The sequence below is a fragment of the Schistocerca americana genome, chromosome X (assembly GCF_021461395.2).
Source record: "Schistocerca americana isolate TAMUIC-IGC-003095 chromosome X, iqSchAmer2.1, whole genome shotgun sequence".
Taxonomy (NCBI): Eukaryota; Metazoa; Arthropoda; class Insecta; order Orthoptera; family Acrididae; genus Schistocerca; species Schistocerca americana.
In genome coordinates, this window is record NC_060130.1 from 762,667,542 (window position 1) to 762,687,451 (window position 19,910).

At 42.8% G+C, this 19,910-nt stretch overlaps 1 protein-coding gene across 1 annotated transcript in view; it reads right to left on the bottom strand.

Moving 5' to 3' along the window:
• Positions 1 to 19,910, bottom strand: part of LOC124554679 (E3 ubiquitin-protein ligase HUWE1) — a 350,828-nt gene that overhangs the window by 281,761 nt on the left and 49,157 nt on the right. Inside the window, exons 10-12 of the mRNA XM_047128297.1 lie at positions 16,912 to 17,181; positions 6,738 to 6,962; positions 6,265 to 6,441 (exon numbers count right to left, since the gene is read on the bottom strand). Coding sequence (XP_046984253.1) covers positions 6,265 to 6,441; positions 6,738 to 6,962; positions 16,912 to 17,181 — 672 coding nt within the window. The remainder of the gene's footprint in view (positions 1 to 6,264; positions 6,442 to 6,737; positions 6,963 to 16,911; positions 17,182 to 19,910) is intronic.

Below are 19,910 nucleotides of genomic sequence, written 5' to 3' on the forward strand. Positions count from 1 at the left end.
AATGTTTTGAACTTTCTTTGGAACAAATTGTCAGTTGAAGGAAGGTAGGGGTTTAATTTACATATAATGAGGACATTAGATATGGAGCACAACAATGACTGGGGAAGAATGAGAAGGAAATTGGGTATGGCCTTTTCATTTCAAAGAAACCATCCTGGTATTCACACTAATCTATTTTGTGGAAATTATAGTAATCTAAACCCAGATGACCATATGGGGGTCTGAACCCAACTACTCCTAAACACACATGCCCGCGCACATACCTCGAAGTACAACTGCATTGAGTGGCAATCTCTGATAGGCTATGTAGTGAATGTACAGAACAGGTGTGAAACAGGGTGGCGGGAGGGACAGCAGGATAATGGTGGGAGGGGGGGGGGGGGGGGGGGGGAGATACTCTAGTACTGCCTGTGCGTGTGTGTAGGGCCATGGTGGGGACAGTATGGTAGGATGCTAGGTGCAGCATCAGGAGCCCTCTTCCATCTAGGTCTTTTCCATGAATATAAGCCATGGAGCAAATGGCTGGGGATAAGGTTGGAATAGGAATGTAGAAGGACACAGTGTAGTTTGTATGCCAAGTGGAATAACACTGTCGGAGGGGAGAAGAATACAGCTGAGAGGACACATTTCAGAGCATGACAAAGAGGTACTCAAAACCTAGGCAGCGAACATGATTCAGTATCTCCAGTCCTGGATGATACAAGCCACAAGGAGTGTACTACTTTGTGGTCTATCAGCTGATATTTGAGGGTTTGTAGGCAACTGTGGTCACAAGGCAAGGGATATTATTTCCAGACCCTCAGCGTATTTGGAAACTGACTGCATATCACTGCAGAAGTGACAACCATGGGTGGTTAGGCTGTATGGAAGTGACTCATTGGTGTGGTATGGATGTCAGCTGTTGAGACTGAGGTATTGCTGGTAGATTTGATGTGGACAGAGGTACCCGTAGTCCATTCATGAGATGGAGGTCATTGTTGGGGAAGGTGGCCTGTTGGACTGAGGAGGACCAGAGGTGAACAGGGGAGAAGGTGTTGACATTCTAGAGGAATGCGAAGATGTTGGCCTTATCCTAGGTTCATATCATGAAGAGGTCATCATTCAATCTGAGCTAGCTGAAGAGTTTGTGATTCTGGGTTGTTAGGAAGGATTCGTCTAAATGACCCATGAAGAGTTTGGCATAGGATGGTACCACACAGGTACTCATTGATACACCAATGATTTCTTTGTAGGTGATGTCTTCAAAGGAGAAATAACTGTTGGTGAGGATATAGTTGGGCATGATGACCAAGGAGGAAATTGTAGATTTGTATTAAGTTTGGCACTGGGAAAAATACTGTTCAATAGCAGCATGATCATGGGTATTAGGGATGTTAGAGTACAAGAAGGTGGAATCAACAATGGCAAAGTAGGCACAGGAACTGTAGGTAGTTCATAGAGGGATTGTAGGTAGTTCATAGAGGGATTGATTGGTATCATTTACATAGGAAGGTATATTATGCCTAATAATCTGAAGATGTTTGTCTACAAGGCAGAGTATTTCTATGGGGGCACAGTGTCCAGCCACAATGGGACATCATGAGTGATCAGGTTTATTCATTTTGTGAAGGATAAACAAGGTAGGAGTTTGGAGAGTGGTGGGGGTGAGGACAGAGATAAGACTCAAGGTAGAGGTTCTGGGATGGACCTAGGGGTTTAAGGAGGGTCTGGAAAACATTCTGTATCCCTGCAATGGGTTATCTATGGTGGAGGTTGTGGGTGGACCAGTCTGACAGTTGGTAGAAACCCTAAACTAGATAACCGCTGAAGTTCATAACTAGTACTGGAGCCTTTGTTGACAGGTAGGACTACAGGATCAGGATCAGTTTTTAGGTGGTAAACTGAGTTTATTTCTGCATATGTGATGTTTATTTCCATGTTGAAGGATTTGGGAAACAATGGTTAAATTAGCACATTCTGGAATGTTATCAGGGGTGATTTGGGATGAGTGAGTGAGACTCACCATTAGATGGATGAGTAAACTGAGTAAGGCAGGATTCTGTTTTGCTTTTTAGGTTGAGTCTGATTAGTAGGGTTGGTGATAGAAAAAGTGTTTTTACTGTAGGGCTGTGAAACAGAGCACAGGTACTAAACAAGCCAAGCATGACAATTTCTGCCTGGGGCAAAAGCTGAGCTTCTGAATAGGATTGATACTTCAGTGGGACTGAAGCTTTTGGAGGCAGGTTTATAATTGTGTTACAGGTCTATCTAGGCTCTTAAGGGTGGAGGAAGAAGTTTTGGAGGATGTGGCAGATGTATCAGGTCTGCTGAGTAAGGTGTGACTGCTATAAGGAGGTGTGTGTGTGTGTGTGTGGGGGGGGGGGGGATTTGATTTACACTGTTATGGTAGTGGGCACTGCTAGTCCATGGCAGGAGAATGAGGCAAACAGGCAGGATTAGAATGTTGAGAGCTCTGGACTGATGGAACGTGAGCAGCTAAATGTCAAGGTGGAAGGATGGCTAACAGCTGGACATGGGTATTGTGATGATCAGGCCGTCTAGCGGGCTTCCACAAGCTACGCAATACAGGTACAGTATCTGGTAGTGGGTTCTGACTGGGATCAGTGGACCTTTTCTGTACTGCCACAAATAGAAAGAGCAAGGATCCATAAAGAAGGATAAAAAACACAAAAACACATACACTATGTTATCAGAAGTATCCAGACACCTGGCTGAAAATGACTTACAAGTTTGTGGTGCCATCCACTGGTAATGCTGGAATTCAATATGGTGTTGGCCCACCCTTTGCCTTGATGAAGCTTCCAATCTTGCAAGCATATGCTCGATCAGGTGCTGGAAGGTTTCTTAGGGAATGGCAGCCCATTCTTCAAGGAGTGTTGCACTGAGGAGAGGTACTGATGTTGGTTGGTGAGGCCTGGCACAAAGTCGGCATTCCATAACATCCCAAAGGTGTTCTGTAGGATTCAGGTCAGGACTCCGTATCTTTGAACACGATCTGGCCTGCACAATCGCCATCCCTGAATTGCTCTTCAATAGTGGGAAGCAAGAAGGTGCTTAAAACAAGAGTGTAGGCCTGTGCTGTGATAGTGTCACACAAAACAACAAGAGGTGCAAGCCACCTCCATGAAAAAAATGACCACACCATAACACTACTGCCTCCGAACTTTACAGTTGGCACTACACACGCTGGCAGCTGACTTTCACCGGGCATTCACCATACCCACCCCCTGCCATCAGATTGCCGCATTGTGTACCCTGATTTGTCACTCCACACAACGTTTTTCCACTGCTCTATCATCCAACGTGTACACTCTTTACGCCAAGGGATGTATCATTTGACATTTACCGTCATGATGTGCGGCTTATGAGCAGCCACTCGAGCATGAAATCCACGTTTTCTCATCTCCCGCCTAACTTTCATAGTACTTGCAGTGGATCCTGATGCAGTTTGGAATTCCTTTGTGATGGTCTGGATAGATGTCTACCTATTACACATTACGACCCTCTTCAACTGTCAGCGGCCAATGTCAGTCAACAGACAAGGTTGGCCTGTACACTTTTGTGCTGTACGTGTCCCTTCACGTTTCCACTTCACTATCATATCAGAAACAGTGGACCTAGGGATGTTTAAGAGTGTGAAAATCTCGCATACAGACATATGATACAGGTGACACCCAATCACCTGACCCCGTTCAAAGTCCGTGAGTTCCGCGGAGCACCCCATTCTGTTCTCTCATGTCGTCTAATGACTATTGAGGTCACAGATATGGAGTACCTGGCAGCAGGTAGCAGCACAATGAACTCAATACAAAAAACGTATGTTTTTGAGGTGTCCGGATACTTTTGATTACATAGTGTAGGAATGTCTTAAAAACTCATAATAGATGAAACCAAATTTAGTAAGAGAGTGTGAAATCAGGTGAAGTTTAGTAAAAAAGCAGTGAAACCAGATGAAATACAAAAAAAGCAGAGATGATGACAAAATAAAATGTCAGTGAAAGTAGGATTGTATCAAAGTCAAAACAGAAATAAAAACAAATAAAAGCCTGATAACTGTGTTTGAAGGTCCATGTATAATTATATTGGTGAGGAACATGTGGGATTCTGGGAACTGCACCTACAGATAGCACAAGCAAATTGTCATCTGATGCACACATGTCAGACAGTTGCTACATGTTGGCTGGAAAGTCAATATGTCACAGGATTCTTGGTAAGTAGGTCAAAAGGATATGTGGTTTTGAAGGTGATGATGGAACATAGGAAAATAAGAAAGAAAAGGATAGACACAAAGTAATGTGATAGAGAACAGTAACAAAAGGAAATAGCACCATCCTATAGCCATCTATTCTTGTGCCATCTAGAGGAATGCTTCCTCGTCGCCCAAAATCCCACAGCCCGCACCTGTTTCAGATACATTGCTGACATCTTTATGATCTGGACTGAGTGTGAGGATATTCTACATACACTCCTGTAGAATCTCAACACCTTTTCCCGATTCCATTCCTAAGCCACCTTCCTCAATGTCTACCATCTCATGGATGGTGCCATCAGTACCTCCATCCACATCAAACCTATCAATGATGAATAGTACCTCCATTTCAACACCTCCCACCCATTACACATCAGTAAGCCCTTACATATAGTCTAGCCATCCGTGGTCTAAGATCTGCAGTGACAGAAAACCTCTCTTCAAATATGTTTAGGGTCTTGCCGAAGCCTTCACAAACCAAAATTACCCTCCACACTTTTTCCAGAAACGAATCTCCCATGCCTTGTCTCTCCAGTCACCACTGACCCCTCCTACCCTCCCCCAACTGAGTCACTACCACTGGACTGAAGCAGCTGAATCAAGTTCTCTGCCAAAGTTTTGAAAACCTCTTATCCTGTCCTGAATGAGAAATATCCTCCCCACCTATCCCACCACCTACCCAACCTACACAGTATCCTTGTCTGTCATGTTCCATGTCTGCTCCCATCTCCTTGCCCCATGGCTCATCCTTGGTAAAGACCTAGGTGCAAAACCTGTCCCATACATTCTCTCATTACCATCTACCTCCAGTCCTTTCACAGGCATTTCATACCCCACCAAAGGCAGGGCCACCAGTAAAAGAAGCCATGTGGTATACCAACTTAGCTGCAACCACTGTGTGGCATTATACATGGGAAGGACCACTAACAAGCTGCCAAACAGTAGCCAACAGAAAGCTAGACCACACAGTTGCCAAACCTGTCATGTAACAGTGTGCTCGACTTCAGTGACACTCAGTCCACAGCATCTCAATTTTTCCCCACAAACATCAGCTTTTCTAAATTCTGCTGGTGGGAACTTCTCCCTGTAACATATCCTTTGCCCCATACAACCATGTGCAATGGACGAGTATGCACTCTTGTTGAACACCAACCATTACAATGGCAGTCACATTATGGTCCCCCGAGAAGCTGGATAAATGTACTGACAGATTGCTGCACATTGGGCACAATGTATCTGTTGTGAATCCTTGTTTTCAAGAGTGATCTGTCAAACATTTCCACAGCTGTAGACCATGTTCTGCACATTCTCTTAGTACAAATGCATGTCAAGATTGATGCATTGTGCAAGCAGCAGTGGCTCACCGATCATCATCCAGGGATGAAATACAGGCACATGTCACAGCTGCTGTGTCATGAGAGATTATTTGAAGCCATCTGCTTGCAGGATTAAGACCATGTGTGCCTCTGATCAGTATCCTAGAGCTCATTCACCCAACACACAGATGTCCCATCCCAGGCTTCATGGGAGAAGGGGGAGGGGGACATCAGCAAGACCACCAAATCTCTCACCAAATGAGTACATATGGGACATGATGAAGCAGAAACTTGGTCATTTCCTAGGGTCTGCAAAAACTATTGCCAAACTACAAAAGGGGGTGCAAGAGGTGAGGGACAATCTATTGCAGGATGCCATTTGGCATTAAATTGTTTGCATGCAAGAATACACAGCTGTGTTGCCACCAGAGGAGGTTACACTGTGCACTGATGTGATTGCTTGGGCACCCTTCACTGTGTCATGTTTCATTTGGTCTGAATTTGTTTTCATAATCTCTTTCAGTGATGAACTACCTGTCACTTCACTTGCCAATAAAATGACATTGCCTTTGATGGTGTTGTATTTTTCCCAGCAGTGTAAATACACACATTTTTCCCTGTAGTGTAAATATACAATCACCAAAGTAATAAATAGAAATTATACAATATAGCAAAGCATTTATAATACATCATATTTACCAAAATGGATTTGCAGACAGTTGCTACAGCTTGTCCAGCAGATGTGACTGGGTGGTCAAGAGGTAGGTAAGAAATTTCCAGTATTTTCATTAAGCGAGGAATACCACCCTGAGATATGAACTCACGGCAGTGATCATCTGTTGAATTATTAGTTAGAATTGAATCTAGAAATTTCATCTGAAATATAAAGACACACTCATGTAGGGCATCAACTGCTAAATGACATGAAGAAAGTTTAATTTTATGTTGTATATGCACAATTTACTGTTCAAGAAAGGATGAGGTAGAGCTGGTGGAGCAAAGTTGAGTAAAGCTAGTCAAGCAGATGAAAGGTTAAGAATAAGAGAAACAGTTTATTATTTATTTATTTATTTATTTCAATGGAGCTGTGGGCAGTATGTGCAATAATGCTAGCTATTATTGAAATAGTCTATGTTGAACAATTTGTTTCGATGCCAATTACTAATACTTACCACGTTGATAATGTAATCAACAAGAGGAACATTCATCCTTTCACCCACTGCACCATCTTCCTGTTGAGCATGTGATAATGTAGAAGCATCATCTTCATCCTCTTCGTCACTGCTGCTACTCCCACCCTGCCTTGCAGAAGAAGGTTGAGGAACTTCAGCACGGACATTCCCTCGCCAAAGAGAATTTCTTGGATCTTGGTGAATGTCATACAATTCATCCAAAAGCTGCAAAAATACATTAATTTTGTGTGTGTTGGCACTATCTAATTGAATAAAAATTTAAAAAAATCAGTTGTGTTTGATATTCCATTCGTGAAATATGGCTTAGATAATCCATGAGAGAAATATAAATACAACCCAAGTATAAATTTGTGGGTACTGTGATACTCATCGTTTAACTTTTTATGAAATTGCAGGGAAATTAACCAAATGTAATAAATGTAAAATATTCATTTTGTGGAGTGCCATACCTATCTTAACACTCAACTGTTTTTCACTGTATCATGGACTCTCAAAAACTGAAATTAACATCTGCATACATCTCAAACCACTAACTACCTGCCTCGCCCTAGTAAACCTCACAAATTTACTAGCTCATGGTTGCTATCAGTCGATTATCAATTATAACTTAAACAAGTCAAAGCAATGCAAATGAGATACTCCATGGCTCAACAAGAGGAGATTGCTGAAATGCATTATATTAGAAGCGTGTAAGGAAAAAATGAAGCTTGGAGTTTAATGTTGGGTCAATGACAATTTCATAAGAGGCCAAGTCAATCCAAGATATGGGGTGGAAGGGAATGGGATCACTCTAATACATGCCCCAATCTCTTAAGGGAAACTGAAGACAGTCTGTATCAAGATGATGATAGAAAGTGTTTGAAGTCTATTCCTCCCAAAGGAGAGTCCAGTGTCTCAACCACTGTACCACTTCACTCACTGATTATTACAGGAATGTATGAATGACTGCTTTTGTTTAGGTACACTGGGAGCAGCAGTGATTATAGCACACCAGACTCTTAAGATATTGTTGTGGGAAATTAACAGTGATTAAAAATTAATCAACCATAATTGGGTTCATTAAACACTTAAGGAAAACCCTACAGATCATATAGTAAATGATCATACAAACATCAAATTCGTGCACTGTACAATTTTTTCATAAATCCCAGTATGACAAGCTGTACAAACTGAACCTCCATGGCCAGATAATTTCCAAATCCCTGATCATAATCAGAAACACATTAATGGAAATGACTGGGTTTAGTATACCAGCCAGCAGATGTCACAATGGCGGCAGATAAGCTGGCATGTGTAGCACAGCAGGATAGTGCGGAAAACTGCCATAGAGGCACACGCGACGCATGGTATGGGCAGACCTGCTGGCAGAAGTGTTTACTTGCAGGCGGCAGCAAGCCAAGTGGGCCAGTGCTTACTCTGAGTTTGTCCACTAATGGACTGTATTGTGCAGAGTGCTTAGCCATTAGCCATCCAAACACTGAGTTCTTGCCATGCTCATCCCTATGTGGGTTCAGACACTTGGCTTACAGATCAATTCAGATGGTGAGTGTTTCCCTCTCATACGGGTTCTGTTCCCTGGCTATTATCGAGCCACCTTTGGCCTGAGAACTATCCACACCAATCATTTAGTGATGCAGTGTTGTCATGCCTGTGCAGATACTAAAGTGGCAACTAAGGACTTCTTATGCATGTGATGATCAACTATTTTCTTTCTCCTTTCCCCTTGTGCCCCCATGGTCCCTACATTTCTACAATGCTGGCAGTAACAGTTGCACCTACGGAATGAGCAGCTATAGTTGCTATAGTAACAGCAGGCTGCTGATAACCCAGAATGTTTATTTGCTTCATGCCCTTGCCTTGCTGGTGGAGAGCCAGGCTTCCACTGTTCCAACTTCTGCACTGTCCCCACCTTCCCTCACACTGTTTGCCTCTTTTGACGAGTTGATTGAGAGGTGGGAGAATTACCTGCCGTGGTTCTTGCTGCACTGCCAGCTACAACATATTGTCAATCCATTTGATAAGGCTGCCTTGTTGTTGTCCAACACTGCAGGATTGTACAAAGTTGCCTAAAATTTGAAGTCCTCCACTGAGCCCAAGAAACTTCCCTTTGATGAGCTTTGTTGGTTGCTTATGTGGTATATCTGACATCAAACCCATGTAGTGGCAGCATAGTTGTAGTTTAACCAGTATCCCAAGTGCCTTGGTCAGTCGTATGCAGCCTGGATCATCAATTTCCAACACTTCTAACCCAAGTGTCATTTTGTGTGTTCCAAATGTGCTACCTCTTATGCCAACTCACTAGTTTGTGATATGATAGTCTGGTTAGCTACCAATCTTGAAGTTCGGACTAAAGCAGTGACGTAGTGCGACGTCTCTCTTTAGCCAACGTTGCTCAAATTGTTGTAGTGCATGAGCTTACAGCAGTGGTAAGTTACATACTTCCGGATAATTGGCTAGAGGCTCAATTGGATGTGTGTGGTAAACAGCCATCTGCACCCTGCAGGATACCACTCTTAACCAGTGTCCAACCAATTCACAGTGTGTTGTGACTGTTGACAATGCCAATGCAGTGATGTCGTTGCATTGCCCATTCTCGCGCATGTTGAGCTCAATGGGATCGTGCCACTTGCAGCATCTTAATTCACACCAGCAGTGTTTTTCAAGTCCATGGCGTCATTCTCCTCCTGCTCGTTGGACAAGTCAGAGGTCCTGCCCCCGACCGTTATTTGTTGCATGACTGCTGTGACTGCCCACACATGCTGGCCATGTGTGGGGTATGGTGGCAGATACGTCTACTGTTTGTTACAGTGAATAGGCTGTAAGTCAGTCAATGGATGTCCTGATGTCTTTACTGGACTCTGGGGCTGCCTCCGATTTCCCGCACGTGCCACCCCAGCACATTTTGCTGATGATTGTAGTGGGTGGGAGGCCAGTCAGATTTCAGGTAAACATGGGAATGACGGTCAGTCCAATTAATTTAGATACATACCGGCTCTTAGGGTGCTTGGAGTTGCAACAGCCATTCAATCAGATTTCTCCTTATAGTAAACAGCACATACCTTTGTGGGTGCAATTCTCCGTCTCCACACATTATAAGACTGTGGAATAGCAACTTACCTTGTTATAATGCATTTACTGTTTTTGGCTAAAGTGCATTTAGTGTGTCAATCCATTCTTTTTCATGATCCAGATACATATGTGCCTCTTAAGCCATCAGCAGCACCCAAATTTTGTCATGTCTACCCCATTCTCTTTAACATGTGCGAGAAGGTAAAGGTAGAGTTGCCGTGTTGGTAGTTTCAGGGTATCGTTTTCCTATGTCATTGAGTCTGTGGGCCATCTCGTTCATATGCTTGTGGTTTCTTGGACTTTTGTGGTCCTCAGGACCCACTTTGGGTTTTTCAGTTTAATTGTTTGCCTTTTAGAATCTCGCCTGCACTAGACGTCTACTAATGTTATTTGGATCAGTAAACTCAGAACATTTCTTGTTGCATCGATTAGCTTGACGACATCTGGGTCACAGGCTCTACTCGAGAGGAGCATTTACGAAACCTTCAGTCAGTTTCCCCGCACCTTCTGGAGAATGGTCTTTCTTGCAAACAGGAGAAATGCAGAACGAGATTTTCACTCTGCAGTGGAGTGTGCACCGATATGAAACTTCCTGGCAGATTAAAACTGTGTGCCGGACCAAGACTCAAACTCGGGACCTTTGCCTTTTGTGGGCAAGTGCTCTACCGATTGAGCTATCCAAGTACGACTCACAACCTGTCCTCACAGTTTCAGTTCTGCCAGCAGAGCACTTGCCTGTGAAAGACAAAGGCCCCAAGTTTGAGTCTCGGTCTGGCACATAGTTTTAATCTGCCCAGAGAAATGCAGTCTGTTCTCCCTGAAGATGCATTTTTTGGGTCATGTGCTTATGGTCTTGCCCCATAGACAACCCCATCAAGACCATTTTCAAACTACCATGACCCAAGAACCTGTAGGAGTTCCAATCCTTTTTGTGTAATATTTCATATTATGCTCAGTTCATTCCCCAGGCAACATGCACCTTCCAGCCTCTTATCCAGCTTTGCTAAAGGGTGTTAAGTTTGTATGGTCTGGATTATCAGTGGGCTTTTCATCTCTTGAGCAGCATTTGTGCTCTGCTCCCTGTCTAGCTTCCTTTACTATGTAAACTTTGAACTCTGGCCTGTGACACATGCCAGTGTGGCACTGACACCGTCCTACCCAATTGGAATACAGATGGCACCAAACAGCCCATCGCTTACCCATCAAAGACTCATTCCGCTGCACAGTGTAATTATTCACAAGTGGAAAAGGAGGCACTAGCTATTATTCTCACAGTTGATAAATTTCATGTCTACCTGTATGGGACAAGGTTTCTCCTCACCACTGACCACAAGCCATAGTTCCAAGCTGCCAGACAGGACTACCCACCGATTACAGCGGTGGGAACTACTCCTCAGTATCTATTGTTATGACTTTCATTACCCCTCCACTGCCCAACACACCAATTTGAGCAAAACGTAGCTCTTGTGCTTGCATTATATGATGCCTTGCAGCAAACCCTGTCAAACTTTCTGCTGACTGCACATAAAGTCACGACTGCCATGGCTGCTGACCCGTTTTTCTGAAAAATGGTTTCAGCGATCCAGTTGGGTTGGTTGCGGTGCATCTCTTTGGGTGGGGATCACGCATGGTGTACATTTTTTCTCCTACATGGTCAGGTAAGTGTTGTCCAGGGAAATTCTCGGGCTTGCCATGAAGAAACAATGCTGTCGTGTGGTCATTCCCCCGGAATTGCATCCTCACGTACTCCAGTTGCTGCATGCGATGCACTGGGATATGATTTGTGTGATGGCACTGGCATGACATCATGTTTACTGGCTGACAATTGATCAAAACATTGCATGTCCTCTTGTGCAGAATGTGCAAAGAATCGGGGAGCACCGCTGCACCAGTCCTCTCGTTGGCTGATCCCCGAGCACTTATCACAGGACAGGGTCATGTCAATTTCACTGGCCCCTTTTTGGTCAGCATGTTGTCATTGAAATTTTCCGTACATACGGCAGTGAGTCTGTGCAGCGGAACATCACTGACTGCCACGGTTTGCATTTGCAGCGGTATCCAGCATATGAGTACCCCACCATTTCACCTGGCTTCTAACTCAAGAGATGGAGCACCTGATGCATAAATGTAAGACCCAAATGAAGTCCCTGTCTGCTGTTTCCCTTGATGATGGCGCTGTCTGGAAGTATGTTTGTGTGGGCGCAAGTCATGGAATCTCCTGGATTTGCTTTACCCTGAGCTGCATCCCAGGGACCACTGTGGACTGCCGTGTTTTCCTCTCAGGACTGCACTTTGGGCCCAGTCCTTTGGGCGGCAGCAGCAGGTGTGGCTGCCACATGTTGTGGTGGGCCACGAAGGTCAGCAGTTGTTTGTGGTGGATGCCAGTAGGGAGCAGCTGACCATCCATCAAATCAGCTACATCCATGCCCTGTTGGGATCGCACTGCCACAGTGTGGTGGTCTGCCAGACAGTATGTTCACTCACAACGTTGTTCTGGATGTGGACTCCCACTTGCACCAGTGTGTTTCCCTGTTGCCACCCACTCCTCACATTCCCTGTCCTCCCATTGCCTGCAGCAGTGGCCGCCAGTGAAGCCTGCACCAGTGCCTTCCATTGCAGAACCCATGGATTTTGAAACTACCCCCCCCCCCCCCTTACTAATGGATATGCCATCAACTCCACTGCCTCTTTACACTGTAGAAGATAACCAAAATTTACATCCATTGGGTTCCAAAACTTCCAAATTATCACTCCACTTTAAGGGCTATCTGTCTATGAAGAATAAAAATGCAATTTGGTAGAAGTCTAATGACTGACAACGTATGCCATAAAGCTAACTTCTTCATTCGAGTGGAATAATGCTCTGTAAAACAAAGTAATAATGAAAGCAAGGCAGGATGAATGTGCTGTGGAAGAAAAACCTCATCAAGTCATTACTTCTTTATATTCTGACGGCAGCTTTAATAACCATACAATGGAAAGTGATACACAATGCAAGCCAAGTGCATATGCTGGTTGGTAATCTGTTATAATAAAACTTCAGTCGTTTTTACTGCATGAATTTTTTCTGGTTTAGTAAATATTTCTGTGACATTTAATGAGAGACTGAAAATTTGCTTATGGCTTTATTTCACCTTTAAACATGTAATAACAATATTGACATTCATCACAGTTACTGCACGATGGAGGACTAACCCTCCAAAACCAGCAGTCTTTAACGAAGGGTACTGTGAGAGTGGTGGGTATTTTGTTATAGTAATTATTAACTACTGTGGACAAGTCATAAACAGATATACTCAAGTATTGGTATTATAAGACTATCATTTAATGCTATTATGAAAAGGAAACTTGTTACTCACCATATAGCAGAGATGCTGAGTTGCAGATAGGTACAACACAAAGACAGTCACAAATTAATCTTTCGGCCAGTAAGGCCTCCATAAAAAAATAAATAAATAAAACACACACACACACACACACACACACACACACACACACGGTACGTGCACTAATACAACTCGCACACACATAACTGCAGAGAGAGTGTGTGTGTGCGTGCGCCCATTTTTGAAGAAGGCCTTAGTAGCTGAAAGCTATATTTGTGACAGTCTTTTTGTTTGCCAATTTGTGATTCAGCATCTCCGCTATATGGTGAGTAGCAACTTTCCTTTTCATAATATGGTTACATTCCCTCCTTTGCTGTCTCTGACAGAATTACAATGTCATCGGCAAACCTCGAAGTTTTTATTTCTTCTCGGTGGATTTTAATTCCTACTCCAAATTTTCTTTTGTTTCCTTTACTGCTTGCTCAATATACAGACTGAATAGTATCGGGGATAGGCTACAACCCTGTCTCACTCCCATCCCAACCACTGCTTCCCTTTCATGCCCCTCAACTCTTATAACTGCCATCTGGTTTCTGTAGAATTGTAAATAGCCTTTTGCTCCCTGTATTTTACCCTTGCCACTTTCAGAATTTGAAAGTGAGTGTTCCAGTCAACATTGTCAAAGCTTTCTCTAAGTCTACAAATTCTAGACACATAGGTTTACCTTTCCTTGACCTATCTCCTAAGATAATCTATAGTGTAAGTATTGCTTCACATGTTCCAACGTTTCTACGGAATCCAAACTGATCTTCCCCAAAATCGGCTTCTACCAGTTTTTACATTTGTCTGTAAAGAATTCGTGTTAGTATTTTGAGCCATGATTTATTAAACTAATAGTTCAGTAAATTTTCACACCTGCTTTCTTTGCTCACCAGATGGTAGGATTTTGTCAGTGATGGCTCTCCCGCGGCTGTCAGTAGTTCTAACAGAATGTTGTCTACTCCCGGGGCCTTGTTTCAACTCAGGTCTTTCAGTGCTCTGTCAAACTCTTCATGCAGTATCATATCTCCCATTTCATCGTCATCTAGGTCCACTTCCATTTCCATACCATTGCCCTCAAGTATGGCACCCTTGTGTAGACCCTCTATATACTCCTTCCACCTTTCTGCTCTCCCTTCTTTGCTTAGAACTGGTTTTCCATCTGAGTGGTTCTCTTTTCTCAAAAGGTCTCTCTAATTTTCCTGTAGCCATTATCTGTCTTACAGCTAGTGATATATGCATCTATATCCTTACATTTGTCTTCTAGCCATCCCTGCTTAGCCATTCTGCCCTTCCTGTTTGTCTCATTTTTGAGACGTTTGTATTCCTTTTTGCTTGCTTCATTTAGCTGCATTTTTATATTTTCTCCTTTCATCAATTAAATTCAGTATCTCTTCTGTTACCCAAGGATTTGTACTAGCCCTCGTCTTTTTACCTACTTGATCCTCTGCTGCCTTCACTATTTCATCTCTCAGAGCTAACCATTCTTCTTCTACTGTATTTCTTTCCCCTCATTCTTGTCAATCGTTCCCTAATGCTTTCCCTGAAACTCTCTACCTCCTCTCATTCTTTCAGTTTATCCAGGTCCCATCTCCTTAAATTCCCACCTTTTTGCACTTTCTTCAGTTTTAATCTACAGTTCATAACCAATATATTGTGGTCAAAGTCCACATCTGCTCCTGGAAATACCTCACAGTTTAAAATCAGTTTCCTAAATATCTGTCTTACCTTTATATAATCTATCTGAAACCTTCCAGTGTGTCCAAGCCTCTTCCATGTATACAACCTCCTTTCATGATTCTTAAACCAAGTGCTAGCTTTGATTAAAGTTATGGTCTGTGAAAATTGTACCAGGCGGCTTCCTCCTTCATTTCTTACCCCAATTCCACATCCACCTACTACTATTCCTCCTCTTCCTTTTCCTACTATTGAATTCCAGTCCCCCTTTCTCATTAAATTTTCATCTCCCTTCACTATCTGAATAATTTCTTTTATCACATCATACATTTCTTCAATCTCTTCGTCATCTGCTGAGCTAGTTGGCATATGAACTTTTACTACTGTGGTAGGTGTGGGCTTCATATCTATCTTGGCCACAATAATGTTTTCACTTGCTGTTTGTAGTAGCTTACCCACACTCCTATTTTTTTATTTATTATTAAACCTACTCCTGCATTACCCCTATTTGATTTTGTATTTATAACCCTGTATTCACCCAACCAAAAGTCTTGTTCCTCCTGCCACCGAACTTCACTAATTCCCACTACATCCAGCTTTAATCTACCCACTACTCTAGTTAAATTTTCTAACCTACCCACCCGATTAAGGGATCTGTCATTACACGCTCCAATATGTAGAACACCAGTTTTCTTTCTCCTGATAATGACATCATCCTGAGTAGTCCCCACCTGGAGATGCAAATGAGGGACTATTTTACCCCCGGAATATTTTACCCAAGATGATGCCTTCATCATTTAACCTTACAATAAAGCTGCATGCCCTCGGGAAAAATTATGGCTGCAGTTTCCCCTTTCTTTCAGCCATTCGCAGTACCAGCACAGCAAGGCCATTTTGGTTAATGTTACAAGGCCAGGTCAGTCAATCATCCAGACTGTTGCCCCTGCAACTACTGAAAAGGCTGCTGACCCTCTTCAGGAACCATACGTTTGTCTGACCTCTCAACAGATACCCCTCCGTTGTGGTTGCACTTACAGTACAGCTATCTGTATCGCTGAGGCACGCAAGCCTCCCCACCAATGGCAAGGTCCATAGTTTGTGTGAGGTTCAATAAAATATATACCTTAACTGTATGCTGATACCATGAGCAATGTTCTAGGTTAAATTCTAAACTTATCCAACAGCCTCAGAATTATCTGGTGACACCTTGCCACAGTAATACAGCAATGTTGGCCCCTGGGTTCAACGGATTTCTTCTCTATCAAAATGACAATCACCACCACCACCACCACCACCACTACCCACTAAGAAAATATACTCTACATGCACTTATCACAGTCACCCACAGTATACAGATGAACTTTAGACATTCAACATGCAAGATGCTCCTGAAGAATGTCGCTAGGCTGTGAGTCATATGAATAAGCAAGTTCCAACAAACGAAATGCCAAAATCAGGCTATATCTGTCTTATTCTCCATTTAGTAATTTGAGCATTCTGCTTTAAAACTTCTCAGCAGCTTACAACTGTGCCCTGGACCAGAACTCAAAACATGAAATCTTGACTTTCATTGGCAATTGTATCACTGACTGAGCTACCCAGAAACAATTTATTAGATGTTCTCACAGCTTCACTTCAGACAGTAGTTTTGCCCTAGTGTCCAAACTTCATAGAAGTTATCCTGCATATCATTGTGCTCTTGCAGTCCTGGAATAAAGGAGATGCAGACACACAGCTCAACCACAGCCTATGGCAGTTTGAGTACTGCTCCTCTACAGTTTCCATCTTCTAAGAAGTTCCAAAACAGTGCATGCACTGTTGTACAATAAAAGATTCTTTCTGGAGAGAAATCTGCTGGTTATAAATCTCCACCACATTATGCCATTTTATGAATGAGATCTCACTCATGAACATGCAATTTTACCTCTGAAATAAACCACTAAATTATAGTAGTTAAAGCAATTTATCACTAGACATCAGTACAAAACACTATTTTATGCTGAGTAGAATTTAAACATGAAACGTGATTATTAATACAATACCTTTGTTACTGCAGTTATTGCTGGAGCTTTGAGAGTTGGTTGATGTCTTATAAGCTCATCCATAGCATTCCCCAAATTACAAGGCGTATCTGTCGCTGGATCAGAACTTTTTCGCCTTTTCATTGCTCCTAAGTATGTTGGTGATATAAGTATTTTGAACAGTCTTGGAAAAGGCAGGTACTGCATAAATGCTTCCAACCCACGTCCATTCAGACACAAAGCACTAAAAATATTTGGAAGTGACCCTAGAACTTCTCTAGTTGCTGGAACCTAAGAAAATGAGATCAGTTCAATTAGTAATATTTTAGTGTAGAAGGACTCCCTGAAGTCACACAGTATGAATTATATTAGATGGGATAGATTATGGGCAGATGACAACATTCAAAGAACACAATGAAACACACTGCTGCTTTATTTATTAGTAACTTTGTCTGAACAATGTGAACAGAATGAGAGCTATTGTTAAACCAGAAAATAATTTAGTTACCTACATCTTTCTGACTTAACATTGTTTTATCACTTGCTGCAAGAAACTACTGTTGCACAGTAGGTAAGTAAGTAAGCAAGCAAGCAAGCAAGCAAGCAACAGGAATAAAATTTTGTTGGAAAGAGGTCACTAAGTGGGCCACATTTGCTGGCTACACAACAGTGTCATAACCTAATTTCAACATGTGAGGCCAAAAGTACAAACAAACGAGATCATTTCATCAGACTATGCAAGACAGAAGCCAAGAACAACTAATTCAGCACATTGAGAACAGAGTGGAGCAGCGTTAATGAGGCTACATGTAGTAACTTCAACTAGAGACATCATAAGAATAACTTTCAGGATGCAAACTTCACATTAGGAAACACTCTGAAACCTGGAAGTGAAGTGCTGGAGTAGCCTACAGTGCTGATAGGCTCAGAAAACAAGAGGAGATCTGTCTGTAATGTGGGAGATCACATCATTGCGTGCTATAAAATCTCCGTCCTCGTCAAGCTCATCCTCAGAGTAGACCATCCCATCTGCAACATGGATACCAATGGAAGACCAGCTCTATTAAGTTGCACATGCTCTGGTGGATTCAAGGAGTGTCTGCCAACTTGCGGTCTACTGCTACAAGTCCACAGCCATCTGGACTTGGAGGCGACTTCTGATCTTCAAGCCAACATCCTGCCGGTCACAGCAGTCACTGACTGAGGGTGGGGATGGGTCCTATCTTCTATGGATGAAGAATCGATCGGCCCATCCACAAGCTATTCAACTTGGGCACTGGGTGCCTGTGTCATCGCTACAGGGGTGGTACACATATCACCTTATCAGCTGTATGCTGGGACCACCACTCAGGCAATGCTTTCTGCAGCTGATGTGTCTTCCGCCCTTGTGCCACCTCGACAACCAACTACAGAGCTGTGCAGTATTCTGAGTATGAGTCTAAGTGCAACCTCATTCATTGAGAGGACTGAGGCTCCAATATATGTCCACAGTGACACGACTGCTGCACCCTCATGCACACCACAGCCTGACCACAGGCAACACAAGGACCTGCACTCAGAAAGTTCCTCTTCCAGCACTGACATGCCATTTCAGTACGGTCACTGCTAGGCAGTGCCAAGAAGATGATGATAGTAAAATGCTCACCAACAAATGATGGTTAATTGAATGATATTTCTCTAGCACCCCACAAAAGCACTTACCTTTGCTCTTCGCTCGACCTCCTATTAACAACATGATCCTGGCACAGGACATAACACTACAATACGTTCAAGACACAACAGCCAAGGCTTCACCAACCACACAGAAATAATGACAGAGCAGATACACAGCATGAGAAACTGGGAAACTAACATCCTGTATTCTGTTTTCCTCCCCTCTGCTAAAATGGTTCGCCATGTTAAGTTGGCGGGGTGACCTCTGAAGAAACATCCAAGAAAGTCATTTCGATCTTTGCACTAACCCACCTGATCTTGGCATATAGAACATATTTTGCGCAATATCTTGCCAATACCTACTGTACTGCTCAGGTGAGTTTATACTTTATGAAAAATGAAGGCTATGTACCTTACCACCACTCAGAGGGTACACATTACAAAAAATTTTCTCATTCTGAAGGTACCAGAACTGCAGGTGATAAGCTTTATGATTTCACTTGAGATGACTTGTACACCTTTTTAGAAAGCCTCCTATGGGATATCACTGAAGTTCATAAACATTTTTATTCCTAAAATGACATAGCAGATAGCTTCCTAATGAGTTGTTAATCAGCGAGGCTTACTGGTGCAGCCAACTGGTCAAAAGAGGTAGCCGTGGACGACTACTAGATTGTAGTGTCTTCAATACATTAACCCTGGCAGACATTTGACAATGTGAACAAATAAGTGATGATTGCAAAGCTATGAAGTTGGGCTGTCTTGCCACTCTGGCCCATGAAGTGATGAGTAACAAAGCCTGTCTTCATTTGTGAAATGGTTAAGATATGTCAATGCACTGGAAGACCAATGAATGTTGCATACATTTGGTGACTATCTCATTGTGATCTCCCAATACACACCCATTTACATATGCTTTGATCCATGTGTAAAATTTATGAAGGAAAAATTCATTAATTTTCACAATTTATTTATGTTTTATTGTTGGAAGTATGATAATGGTACAGTTTCTTTTATGGATTTGCCTGCTTCTTTCTAAGCAAAAGATACGGAAAGTATCCTAACTATTTGGAAATAATTACAAAGGACATTTAACAAAGATCTATACCGGCTTATTTGTTTATCTTGTTATACATTAAGAACCTCTTGTTATGTAGGCAATAGGATGAAAAACTTGCGGGGTGGGGGGGGGGGGGTGGGGGGGGGGGGGGGGGAAGTCGATTAAGAAAGACCATTTCTAACGCAGGAAGTTCATCATACACAGGGTGCCCCATTGATCGTGACTGGGCCAAATATTTCACGACATAAGCATCAAACAAAAAAACTACACAGAACGAAACTTTTCTAGCTTGAAGGGGGAAACCAGA